The 13,867-nt window shown below is 38.8% G+C and overlaps 1 protein-coding gene across 1 annotated transcript; it reads right to left on the bottom strand.

The window, feature by feature from the left end:
* Window positions 1-4,713: 4,713 nt before the first annotated feature.
* Window positions 4,714-6,036, bottom strand: LOC114053758 (sodium/bile acid cotransporter 5-like). The gene has a single exon (XM_027876895.1). It carries the CDS (start codon window positions 6,034-6,036, stop codon window positions 4,714-4,716), a length of 1,323 nt encoding a protein of 440 aa, XP_027732696.1.
* Between the last annotated feature and the right edge of the window lie 7,831 nt (window positions 6,037-13,867).

Below are 13,867 nucleotides of genomic sequence, written 5' to 3' on the forward strand. Positions count from 1 at the left end.
TCTGGCTCCAAATCTAGTAGTGGCCTTTCTACTATACCAACGTTGGTATAGTCAATTAATCATAATAATATTTATTAAGCATTTATTAAGCACTTAATTAATTAATTTTATTATTATTATTAAGCACTTATGTGCCAGGGACTATGTTAAGGGGCTGGGGACACACAAAAAGGCAAAAACAGTTCCTGCCATCAAAAGAGCTCATATTCTAGTGGGGGGAGACAATATGCAAACAGTCATGTATACACAAGATAGACACAAAGTAAATGAAAGGTAATTTCAGAAGGAATTCAGTGAACAGTTAGGATTCAGGGTGAGCAAGAAAAACTAAGAAGACAGGATTTGAGCTGAGTCTTGAGGGAAGCCAAGAGGCAGTGTGAGAAAGGAGGAACATTCCAGGTATGGGGGTCAGCCAAAGAAGTTAACATGTTAGCAAATTAACATGGAGTTAAGAATGTGGTGTGGGGTATAAGTTCTTTACACAAAAAATAATATAATATAGAGTTGAAAGGAACACTAAAGATTACCTAATCCTAATAGTAATTAGATTTTTCCAAGTTCCAGTCCAATGAGATGTTTTTCTGAAAAGCTGTATGTAATTTGAATTACATACACAAAAAGAATTTGTTATTTAAAGAAATTTTATGGTGAATACCATAAAGCAAACTAGTAATCCTTTTTGAAAGTTGAATAATCACCTTCTAATTTACTTATCTTTTAATAAACCTAAATTTGTGTTCATTCATTCAATGGAAACTCCTCTCTCTAAAGTCTTTAAGAATCTATTAGTTGCCAAATCTAACTGATGGAATCCTAATAAAGGTGCCCCCAACCTCAACATTCTAACTTCCTTATGGACTCCACTGAACAGCAGGCATGTCCTCATTTAACCACACAAACCTGCCTCAGGCCCCCAAACTCAATATAGCCACTGCCCCTAGCTAGCTACTGCCCCCAGATCTAATTAACATATTTGAACAGGTGTGTTCTTATACTCAACCACAATCACATCATCCATTTAGCCCAAGACAGAACCACAATACCTAATAATCCATCTTGACCAGAAAGGACCACAATAGCTAGCCAATCAGAAAGCAGTACAAACAGGATGTTTGACCACCGAACCCTAGAAGGGACCCCTCTCCATTACCTAACCCCTTAACAAACCCCTCCTGCCTTTTTAATATTCATAATTTCTGTTGTGTAATCCGCATCATTACACTATAAATTTTTTGTCTTACTAAGTTTCTGGTTCTTCTTGGAACATAGCCTGCTTCTGTGAGGCGTCAATCCTCAATAAATGCCTATACTTGGAGTAGAAGGGTCTGACTGAATTCTTTGAGATGGTGCCACCACAACACACCATGAAACTGCAGCATAATGACCTTTTTTCAGTCTTCATCCTTCTTGGCACTGATACTCTAGGTTTTCATGATACTACTCTCTCCTGATTCTCCTAACCTATCTGACTAGTTCTTCTCAGTCTCCTTTGCTGGATCTTTCTCCAGGTCATGTCCACTAAATATGGATGAGCCCTAGGTCTTTGTCCTATGTCCTCTTCTCTTCTCCCTCTATACTACTCTTGGTGATCTCACTAGCTCCTATGGATTCAATTATGATCTCTATGCAGATGACTCTCAGATTTACTTGTCTAGCTCTAACATCTCTTCTGACCTCCAGTCTAGTATCTTATATCTCTGACTGCCTATTAGACATCTTGAATTGGATATCCTAAAATCTTAAAATTAACATGTCCAAAACTGAATTCACTATTTTTTCCCCAAAACCCTTCCCTCTTCCTACCTTCTCTCTTACTGTTGAAGACACCACCGTCCTCTCAGTCACCCAGGCACAAAAACTAGGTATGTCATCCTCAACTTCTCATTCACCCTCACCTCCAATATCCAATTTGTTGCCAAAACCTGTTGATTTCACCTTTGAAGCATCTCTGGAATATGGCCCAGTCACTACTTTGACACTGGTATAAATCACCCTGATATATGTCCTTATCATTTCACAACTGGACTATAGCCTGCTAGTTTGTCTGCCTACTAAAAGTCTCTTCCCACTTCAGTCCATCTACCATTCAGCTGTCAAAGTGATCTTCCTAAAGTACAGGTCCCCCAATGGATTGTAAGCTCTTTGAGGCTGGGGACTCTTTTTTTTTTTTTTTTTTTTTGGATCCCCAGTGCACAGTGCCTGGCACATAGAAGGTGCTTAAAAATTGTTTATTGACTGACTGATTGATTGTGTCATCCTCCTTACTCAATAAAGTCTAGTGGCTTTCCATCCTCTCCAAGATCAAATATAAAATCTTCTGTTTGGTATTCAAATTCCTTCATAACCTGCCCTACCTCTCTTTCCAGTCATTTTATACCTTAAGCACTTCCCCCACCCACATACTCTGAGATCTAGTGACTTCCTTGTTGTTTCTCAAACAAGACCCTACATCTGCTGATTCTAGGTGTTTTCATTGACTGTCTCCTGTGTCTGGAATGATCTCTCTCCTCATCTCTACCTCTTTGCTTCTCCTTCATGTTCCAGATAAAATTCCACTTTCCACAGGAAGCCTTACCTAATCCCCTTTATTCCTAGTGCCTCCCTTCTGTTGATTATTTCAACTGTATATAACTTTTTTGTATATAATTGTTTAAATGTTGTTCCCTTGATTAGATTGTGAGCTTCTTGAGAGCAGGGACTGTCTTTTACATTTCTTTGTATCCCCTGCACTTAGCACAAGGCCTGGCTCACAGTAGGCACTTAATAAATGTTTATTGACTGACTGAGTTAAAGTAGGGCACATAAGTAATCTCTGGTCCATGGTTACATGAGATGGGAACCATGGTTGTGTTTGATTCTTTTGTCATATGATGAGAAAGCTGGGAATAAAATCACATGATTCTATGGGTAAGATGGCAAAAGATGTTAGCAGCAACTATTTGTAAGTTCTTGACACCATCCCTAATTGTCAAATTGAAATTTTAATAATCAGCAGAGACTTAATGGTAACATTTTTGACTATGACTAAATATATGAATTGTTTTAAACATGAGCATACACTGAGAACCACATGCTTTGAAAGAAACTAGACAGCTGAAAATAGATAGGAACTACTCCCACTAAAATTTCAGAGTCTGTCCTACAGAAAATTAAATTCTTTAATATGGACCCTATCCTATTTTTTACTCATATATGACAACAATGCTGTTCACTCATTCATTCAACAACTATAGATTTGAACCCAGGTGCTTCTGACTCCAACACTATCCACTACATTAAATGCCATAGGAAAAATAGAAACAGAGTGTCGCTGGAGTACCGAGGAAGATGAATGGCTTAATGGAGGAGGTGGGATTTGATTTGGGCTTTAAAGGATGGATAGAATTTTAACAGAAATATTGAAGTCATCATACCTTCTAAGCAAAAAGGACAGCAGCAAAAAGATGTGGAGACCCAAAAGCCCAGAGTAACGCAATAATTTGGATTAAAATAAGGAGACACAGCTAGATAGAAGGTTCTTACAGTCTTGAATGCTAGACTAAGGATTTAGGGTTCTATTTGATAAGCAGTGAGGAGCCAATGAAGGTTTTCAGGCAAGAGTCCATGACTGTAGGAGGCTGTTGACTTGTAGCCAGATGAGGGTTAATGAAAGCACAAAGTGGAGTGGTGATGACCATGGAAATCAAAAGTAAATGATGACCATGAGAAATGTCACATGACTAAAATCTATAGGATTTGTAGATAGATTGAATATGGCAATAGTGAGGGAGAGGGAAGAGGCAAGAATAATGTCAAGACTGCAAGCCTAGATGATAAAGACAATAGTCAGCATCATTTACAGATATATAAGAAAGGTAGAAAAAGGGACAGTTTTGAGGCAGAAGATCCAAGGTGGATGTTATTTCATTTGGTAAGCATGTGGCTCAGTGTATGTAGTGCTGGACCTGGAGTCAGGAAGACCTAAGTTCAGATCTGGCTTCAGACACTTGGCTGGATGATCTTGGGCAAGTCCTTCAACCTCTGTCTGCCTCAGTTTTCTCTAAAATGAAAATAATAATAGCACCTACCACCCAGGGCTGTTACGAGGATAAAGTGAAATAATACTTGTAAAGTAACTTACAAATTTTAAAGGGCTATATAAATGTTTACATAGTAGGGACTTATGGTAATATGAGAGGATAAAAGATTAATTTAGACAAAATTTCAAAAAATATTCTTTCTTTTGATAGAGATGAGAATCAAAAGGGTCCAGCTCAGACCCCATCTTTCTATCTATCCTTTCAAGATCACTCCAACTGGAAGAAAAGCTACTACCTAGACTGGTATTCAACTGGATTATCTAGTGTTTTATCATAAAGTCAGTCATTTATTACTAAGTTACTTACCTTACTTTATGGCTTTTTTTGTTTGTTTATTCTGGTTTCTTTTCTTTTGATTTGATTTTTGGTAAACTTAGCTGAAAGTGATTGCTCTGTCTCTGAATTCCTATAGAATCTCATCCTCTGATTTCTCTTAGCCTTTACCCACTGTTCTAGGTATTTGACATTTCTCATTTAGGTCTTGTAGTGTTACTTATCTTTTTCTCTTATCTCTTATCTAGACTGATAGATTCTCAAAGGCTGGAACTGTTTCTGATATTAATTTTTATTTTCTTCAGAGACCAATACATGGCAGGTGCTCAGTAAATATTTGTCAAATGATTATAAGAATTTATTAGACAAAAGAGTTTAGTTTTTCATCTTCATTGAGAGCAGTAATTTTCTTAACTTTGTATAATAGAATCATAAACAACATTTCACAACCAGAACACATGGCTACTGTAAAAGGAGCAACTGATGCCAACTCTGCCTTGTGTTGTGGAAAAGAGAGCTGAATAATGGCCAGTGCTAAGAAACTATTTAATGCCCCACCTTCAATAGCAACTGTTTTGCAAACTGGAAGGGGCAACATAAACATTTTAGAAAAAGAATATCCAAACAACAAACCCAAAGCAGGAATTAATAGTCCCAGGGAAAATACCTCCAAGTTGATTGTTCTTGCAAACATTAATCCCATCCTGAAGCTCAAATATATCCCTATAGACATTAACACAAAACTAAAAGGTTTAATTATTTTTTCTAGGTAGCTTGCCCATTTAGGTACTTTCCGCTTAATGATTATGCCTACTGATATCGGTATAACTATGAAAAAGAGGGTTGTCACGATTTTAGAAACAGGAATATGAAGTGAACCATGCAGCCCCAACATTCTACTATAAATAAATGAATTTAGAGGCATCATTATCAGTGCTAATAATGTTGAAGCACAAGTCATCACAATGGCCAAAGTGATATCACCTTCCAGAAGCAGGGCAAAGAGATAGCCTCCACCTCCTCCAGGACAGGTACAAGTCATGACAAATCCGAAAGAGAGAGCCTGGGATAATGCCAAAATCCTAGTAAAAACAAATCCACAGAATGGCATGACAAAAAATTGTATAGCTCCACCAAGAAGTATTGGCAAGGGTTTCTTCCATGCAATCTGGAGTGTCTCCACTTCAATCTTGCAGCCAAATGCACATTTATTAAGCAGTATCATTGGTAAAATCAGCATTAGGGCAGAGCTGTCAAAATGCAAAGGTGCCTGTAGGAGAGTCTCAGTTTTAGGTTTGAAGATCACCTTGATTTGAATATCTTTTATCTCTTCAACTAGTCTATCTTGCCCACCTACGGAATCCCATAGTTGAATGATTAAACTTGTCTCACCTTCTCTCTTTGTCAGCAGGCTTATTTTAAAGTTCATCACCTCCGAGGACATCTTGGTCACGTTTACCACTTGTGCCACTTCCAGGTCTTCTAAATATACAGAAAGATAGCTGCTGTTTGGCCCATTGCTCTTGTAGCTTGACCTCACAATTAATGCTTCTTCTGTCTTCGTGTAAAGCAGGACTTTGGTCTTGTCTAGACTCAGAAAACGAGCAAATGGTTTCCGTACTTCACCTGAGGATATACCCAAGATTTGCAAAACTAAAAATTCTATAATCATTTTAGAAAACATAATATTCTCTGTAGCTTTCAGACCAGGAAAAATGGCTCAGATTTAAGAAAGAATTTAATCTTTTCCAGTATTCCAGTTCCTGATTGCTTTAAGTTAAGGTAAATAATGAATTGATTTTGCTGGACCAAAGTTCAGCAAAAGAGAGGATAATAACCTCCTGGGCTCTTCAAGTAAACGTAAGGGTATCTGGTGATATAACCTGTTTAACCTGAAGTAATTTGTTAAATAAAAAAAGGGGTGTTTTAGCAATTCTAGTTTCTTACAATGTAACATAATCTTAGTAAATATACCTACCTTAAAAACCTTACAAACAAAAGTGGAAATATTGAACATATTTTTATTGACCACAACAAAATAAAAACTATATTCAGTAAGTGACTTTTGAAGAAAGGATTAAAATTTAATTAGAAACTAAATAACTTAATCCTAAAGATTTTGTGAGTCAAAGAACAAACCACAGAAACATTAGGAAATTTAATCAATGAAAATGACAATAAAAAATAATACACCAAAACTTTTTGAGGTACATAGCAATGGATATCCTTAGAGAAAAATGTAGACCTCTAAATACATTGATCAACAAAAGAAAGAAGAAATAGATCAAAAAATTAGGCGTGCAGCTAAAAAACTAAAAAACCAGCATAACTGGATAGTTTTAGCAATTTTTCATTAAGACATATGCTTCACCCCTGGTGAGAATCCTGATCAGGTCCATAGCAACAGAAAGCATTTCAAGTACAGGCAGGCAGCCCTGACTAGGCGCGCGCGCGCGCACACACACACACACACACACACACACACACACACACACCCCATATGAATTTATCCAGTTATAAATATAAATGGCTATCCTGCTGAGGATTTATCTTCAAAGATGACACATGAAATAGTCATAGGATGTCCTCTTCCCTTCTCACTATTACTGCCAGTGAGAATTTCCCTTCTCTGTTCACTCACCATTGCAAACACATATTATTCACAACTTTACCATCATCATTCACCCAATGACTCTGTCCTGCTACTTTTTCCTATGCCATCTCAGTACTAAAGAATCCCAATTCCCTCCTCCACCTTTCATGCCCTTTCCCAAGCTATCCCTCATCCTACAGCAAATGCAGTCCATGCTGTGCTAGAATCCTTGCCCTTTTCATGAGAGACATCATCAGTAACTTCAACGCTCCTATGCTCAAGATTTAGAGTTAGAAGACACCTCAGACGTCACTTAGTTCAACCTTCTGATTTGTGAAAAATTGTAAAAACTGAGGAAACTGAGGGCTAGAAATATTAAGTGGTCAGGTCAAGTTGGGGTCAGACAGAGAATAGTAAGTGGCAAAGTCAGAATTGGAACCCATGTCCTATGATTCTAGATCCCGGAAGAACTCTACCTTTTCTAGAAGGGACCCTTTTCTCTTCTAGGAAAAAAAAAGGGAACCTTTTTTTAAATTATTTTTTAGCAATGGCTTAAAGGCATATATTAAATTCACAATTGACACTGTAATTCTCCAGACTATATCACTATGTCTTGTCACTTTGGATAGGTGGTTGGAGGTGGGAGTGGTGGGCCTTACACCTGAGCCATAGCTAAGCTTTGTTTTCAGCATTTCTCCAGAGTCCTCCAGATAAAAGGCAACAAGTCAGAAAGTGAAAAAAGTCTACCCCCTCCCCTGGACCTGGAGTCTCATTTACCAACTTGGGATGAATCTGGATTCATGAAGGCTCAAAGCCCCTTCCTCTGCAGGCAGGGTCCTCTAGGCCTCACTCAGACTGTATTTTTAACTGTTCAACGTCTATAAGAAATAATTTGATCTCATCACAAATTTTAATGGATATCTAGAATATATTTCAAAGACATGATTTCAACAGTGAGGATACTTCTCTCCACAAACACAGAGATTGTTATTCAGTCACTTCAATTGTGTTCAACTCTTTGTGACCTCATTTGCAGTTTTCTTGGCAAAGATAGTGGAGTGGTTTGCCATTTCCTTCTTGAGCTCGTTTTACATATGAGAAAACTGAGGCAAACAAGGTTAAGTGACTTGCCCAGGGTCAGACAGCTAAGAAGTGTTTGGATTTGAATTCTGATCTTCTTGACTCCAAGCCCAGTGCTCTATCCACTGTGCCACCTAGCTGCCCATGAACATAGATAGAAACTTCTTTAAACCTTAGTAGCTGGTTTTCATCAATTGCTGTGGCCAAAATAATCCCCATCATCACTACATATTCAACTCTCTGGAAATGAACCTCTCCAAACTTAGCTGGGCTAGTCCTGAGTCATTAGACATCATCTGTCCAATAATGAAATCCTTTCCTGCTTTGTAGTACCTGTTGAAGCATATACTAGCCCTTTTCAGCAGCAGCCTAAATGAAGGCATACATGGCATGGTTATTAAATTCACAATCGACACACTGTAGTATTCCAGACTACACCAGTGTGCTTCCACTGCCTCTTGACTTTGCTCCTACATGTCACTTCTCCCATTTTTTATTTCTTCCCTGAACTTCCATTTTGGGGAAGGGCCCAGACCAGCTATCCCATATTTCTATACTTGGCTACCATATCCCTGCCCCAGATACAGTCTTCCCACCGCCACCCGCCTTTCCTTCTTACCTCCCCTTTTATGTGTTGTCTTCCCCCATTAGAATGTAAGGCCCCTGAGGAAAGGGATTGTCTTTCTTAACATATTTTATACTCCTAGCATTTAACACGGTGCCTGGCACACACAGGAAGCACTTAATAAATACTTGCTGACTTAACACAAGTAGGCATGAATCTAGGAAATACATTTAACACATATAATTACAGTTAAGACTGAAAAAGATCTAGGTGGGAATGATGGTCCAAATTTAATATGGCAAAATGTAATAAGGACAAATGTAAAGACTTATGCTCAGGTTAGAAAAAATAAATTTCATTAGTGCAAGATGTAACACAAATAACTATTTTAGTGGATTGAAAACTTAATATGAGGCAATAGTGTGACATGACTGCCAGAAAAGCTAATGTGATCTGAAAAGCAATGTGGTGTGAAGGAAAGGTCACTGGAGTCAAGAAAGACCTGGGTTAGAGTTCCACCACCAACCCTTACTGGCTATGTGAATATGAGCAAGCCATATACTCTCTCTAAGTCTTATCTTCAAACAGGGGATAATAATACCATTAGAACCTACCTCCTAGGTTTGTTGTGAGGATCACAAATTTCCTTTAACCCCAGGAAAGTGCCACAAGTTTGGAAGATTGTATGGTTAACCTAGGTATACTAGGAGAAGTTGTGCACATCTAGGAGACTGGGAGGCTGACTTGTTCTGAGTGCTTTCTCTTTTTAGAGACCATCTCAACCATAGGGTACTATACTGTGGGAAGAAATACCTGGATAATTGGAGTAAGAGGGGGTTACTCCATTCTCTATGAACCCTAACTACTTTCACATTGTTTGGGATGTTCTCAACCCTAGGGTAGTAGCATCTATCTAAAGGATTGTTTAAGTCCCTGGAGAAAGTAGAGACCCAGTTGAGAGAGGATAGTTGTTTTGACCATTCATTGATTCAATATGTTGTTAGGCTGAATGGTCACTTGGGATCATAGGATCATAGATTTAGAGCTAAAAGGGATGTAGGGTAAGTCAATCAGTCAGTCATCTAGCATTTATTCAGCATCTACAATGTGCCAGACACTGTTCTGAGCATTGGAGATACAAGTAGAAAAGTCAGATAGTCCTGCTCTCAGAGAGCTCACAGTCTAACAAAAAGGTGACATGCAAACAATTATGTATAAACAAGATACATGCAGGATAGATCAAAGAAAGATATTAAAAAGATCTGGGAAAGGCTTCTTGCAGAAGGTGGGACTTTAACTGGGTCTTGAAGGAAGCCAGGAGGTAGAGTGAGGAGGGAGAAGAAGAGCATGAGAGACATCAAGTCCAACCCATTTTATTGGTGAAGAAACTGAGGCCCGGGGTCACATAGATAGTAGGTGTCTGTAGCAGGATTTGAATTCAGGTCTTCCTGATTCCAAGTCTGATGCACTATCCACTACATCAGTTAGGAAGCTGGAAACTGCCAGCCTTTTCTCTTTTGTTGCAGAAGTCTAGACATGCCAGGGGAAACCCTGGGTGGAAGCAAAATGGTTTTGAGATTCTGCATTAAGAAGTGATTCTCGGGGCAGCTAGATGGCGCAGTAGATAGAGCACTGGCCCTGGATTCAGGAGTACCTGAGCTCAGATCCGGCATCAGACACATAATACTTACTAGCTGTGTGACCCTGGGCAAGTCACTTAACCCCATTGCCTAACCAGAAAAAAAAAAAAAAAGAAATTCTTAAAAAAAAAAAGTGATTCTCGAGGAATCAGCTGATTTCAGTTATTGATCTAAAGGTTGCTTCTTTCTAAAGTCTTATGCTGCATATTCTGAAACCTCCAGTGGGTCCTACACCTTCTTCCAATAGGCCCTTTCTGAGCACCTTCAGAGTAAATTTTTCTTTTAAAAATCATATGCAGCAGACCCTAATTACAAATTTCTGGAATGAGGCTCCCCCAAATTTATGCGCATTTCCTGCACAATAGCATCAGAATCATGGAATTTTTGAGCTGTAAGGTTTTAAAGGTCAGTTAACCCAACCTCATTTTCTAGATGAGAAAACAGAAACCTAAAAGAGTTAAGTGATTTGCCCCAAATCAATCTGCTAGTTTATGACAGAGAGAAGCCACAAACTACATTGTGTCCTAGAACATGTGGGAAGGAGGAATAAGCATTTATATAGTGCCTACTATGTGCCAGTCACTATGCTAAGTGCTTTACAAACATTATCTCATATGGTCCTCACAATAATCCTGGGAGGTAGGTACTATCCCATTTTACAATTTAGGAAACTGAGGCAACAGAGTTTAAATAACTTACTCAGCTAGTAAGTATCTAAGGTTGGATTTGAACTCAAGTCTCCCTGCCGCCAGCTCTCTGGATCCCTTTCTCTGGCTCATAAGGAAGCTGCCCAGTAACTCCTGCCAAAGAGACAATAGCTTAGCTCTCAGATGGGGCAAAAATATTGAAGGCTTTGAAGTTTTATACTCAATGGAGACAAAGGGAAATGGTGCTTCCTACAAATGTGCCAGACTGGAGTAAGTAGACAGAACTCAACGGAGATGAGAGGCCTCCTTTGGAGTGAGGTGCTGCACACATGAATACTGAGTTACCTCATGAATTTATCAATTCTCTATGAATTCTCCCTCATCCTCTGAGTGAAGGGATCATTTAACTTTTGAACTGTCTCTCCCTCCCCTACTTTGTCCCTCTAGTCTGATCCCCTCACTTACGCACAAATACCTTACACTCAATCCTGGCTCTATGCCTTTCTTCATATTGTTCCTCTAATCTTGACTCCTTTCAGAGACCAGCTGAAGTCCTCTATCCTACAAGAAGCCTACCCAATAACTCCAGGTTCCATTGGTTTTCCTCTCTGAATTCCTACAGCATTTATAGCCTTTAAGTCACATGATTTTATATGACAGTCTTTATAAATTTGTATGATAGTCTTTATAAGCTAGTGTCTTTTTTCCAAATAAGCTGAGTTCCTTGGAAGGAAGAGCATTCGTTTTACTGCATAATCATCGCTCTTTTGGGTGGGGTGGGGGATGTTTCTGTCCAAAATTTTGTTTACAACCTTTCATTGCTGTAATTGTTACATAGTATAATTCTGTTTGTCATGCCGTTTAAAAGGTAAACAGAGCAGCAATGTATTCACCAGTGGCATATGGATATGCATTTATTTCTCACACATTGCAAGCTGCGAACCTAGAATTCTCAGCCCACCCACAATGTCAGTATATTTCCAAAAGCCAGCTTGTGTGGTTTGTTTAGAGAGCTGTAGTACTAAGGGCATTGTCACTCAACCCAATGAAGTACAACAGGGGCAGGCAGGCAGGTGAAGCTGCCATGAGTAAGTCACATGATATAGTAAGACTTGAATCTTCCCACACTAGCTAAACTGTACAGTTCATATGACAGTGATATATTTATGGGAGAAGCATTTCTTTCTGATTATGGGTAAATATAAAAAGTATTCATGGGCTTCAAGCTAAAAGTGATTGTGTTTGTTGAACAGCATGAAAACATTTTTCAGTGAGTAAAAAGTTGGTGTAAGACTGGTGGAAACTAAAAGACAAGTAACACTAGCATTTTTTTTAAAGCTTCACATAATGGTTGTATCCTTTTTCTGCAAAAAAAAAATCTGGCACAAAATCTGGGACGATTGTACGGTGAAATACGGTACAATAGTTTGTCCACTAGTATCTGCTGATGCACCCAGTATGTACAGTAGTGTTGGACACACAGCAGATCCTCACAAATGTGGGTTAATAAGAAACTGCTTCACAGTTGTCTCCACTTTAAACACTAGTGGCCAGGACCTTTAACTGTAACCCTTTCTCTCTTGCAAAGAAATTAAGTCTACTTTTTCAAGGCATCAGGCAAAAAAAAAATCTGTCCTTAGACCAAAGTTACAATGTTTTCACAGCTCTCTTTGGAACTCTGTTTGAACATAGTCATTTGCAGACATTACAATCTACACAATTAAAAAGGGACCTAAAATTTGAGTAGGAAGAGTAAATTTAGATTTCTAACTGCAACCGGGAACAATGAGGCTTGTAGGACAGAAGCATGAACAAAGAAAGAAAAACAGGTGTAAACAGAAAGGGAATTAGCAACACAGGAGGAGGAAAAAGGTAAACAAGGCAGCTGGGGCAGACAAATGGGCACTGAGAACCTACCTGCCAGTGAGAAGGTATAGTTGATGTTATTCCATAGGAGACTGCAAGGATGTTGTAAGAATCAAGAGGTACTGTTTTAAGGTTTGCAAAGTGCAAACTTTAAAAAGCACTATATAAATTTTACCTATCATCACCATTATTGTTATTACAGTAGTCACTACCTGTTCTGTGATCTCCAGACTCAGAAACACAGACAACTGGTCCCTGGGTTCATTGGCTGAAACCTTGGAGAGAACTCCCAACGATCTGTTGGCCTCTGGACATGACTTCCACCTCCAGAACTTCATTTTCTAGGATACTTTGTTGTCTGATGTAGTCTGAGCTCTGTTACAAACCAGCTCTGTGATCTTGGGCAAAGTGGTCTGGTTCAATCACTACTGAAAGCATTAATTCCATCTGCACCACTTCTGACAAATGGTTATTCAACCTACATTTGAATACCACTAGTGACAGGGAACTCAATAATCAATAGTTAATATACATATATATATAAAGGAGCTAAAAGGAGGAGAGAGGAAGGGGACCATGAACAGGTACCTAGTGCCAGGATATGATGTTCATAGAGTTGAAACCAAGTAAAGCAGCTGACAGAAAATGATGCTAAGATGTGAGCCCTTTATAATGGGAGGTCTTGAGAGTAGTTCATTGCTCTGCCCTCCAGTCAGAGGGGAGAGGCAACTGAAGGTGCTGAGCGCGAGGCGAGCATCAAGGCTGAGTCAGTAACCACTAGAAATACCCTCAGTTGCTATATTTGATTTAAAAAAAAAAAAACCTGCCTTCCAAGATCCTTAAAAGGACTGGAATGGTTTTGTTTTTGTATTTGTTGCCCCAGCACTAAGCACTATTCTTGGCACAAAGTAACGACTTAAATATTGTTGAACTGAACTGATACTGTAGAAAGGACTTCTATTCAATTATGGATTGGATGAGATAAACTGAGGTCCCTTTGAGATTCTGTGTTTGACTGTTGTCCCTGAACATACATCTCATTAAATCCTCTAGGATGACTTGGTTGCAAACAGTTCGGGAAATACAATGATAAATCTTCCTCTTCCCCAACAAGATGACCTCAT

This window comes from Vombatus ursinus, unplaced genomic scaffold (assembly GCF_900497805.2).
Source record: "Vombatus ursinus unplaced genomic scaffold, bare-nosed wombat genome assembly UNPS02014812.1, whole genome shotgun sequence".
Classification (NCBI taxonomy): domain Eukaryota; kingdom Metazoa; phylum Chordata; class Mammalia; order Diprotodontia; family Vombatidae; genus Vombatus; species Vombatus ursinus.

Excerpts from the sequence above, each read along its gene's own strand:
- LOC114053758 (XM_027876895.1), bottom strand. The coding sequence starts at position 6,036 with ATGTTTTCTAAAATGATTATAGAATTTTTAGTTTTGCAAATCTTGGGT.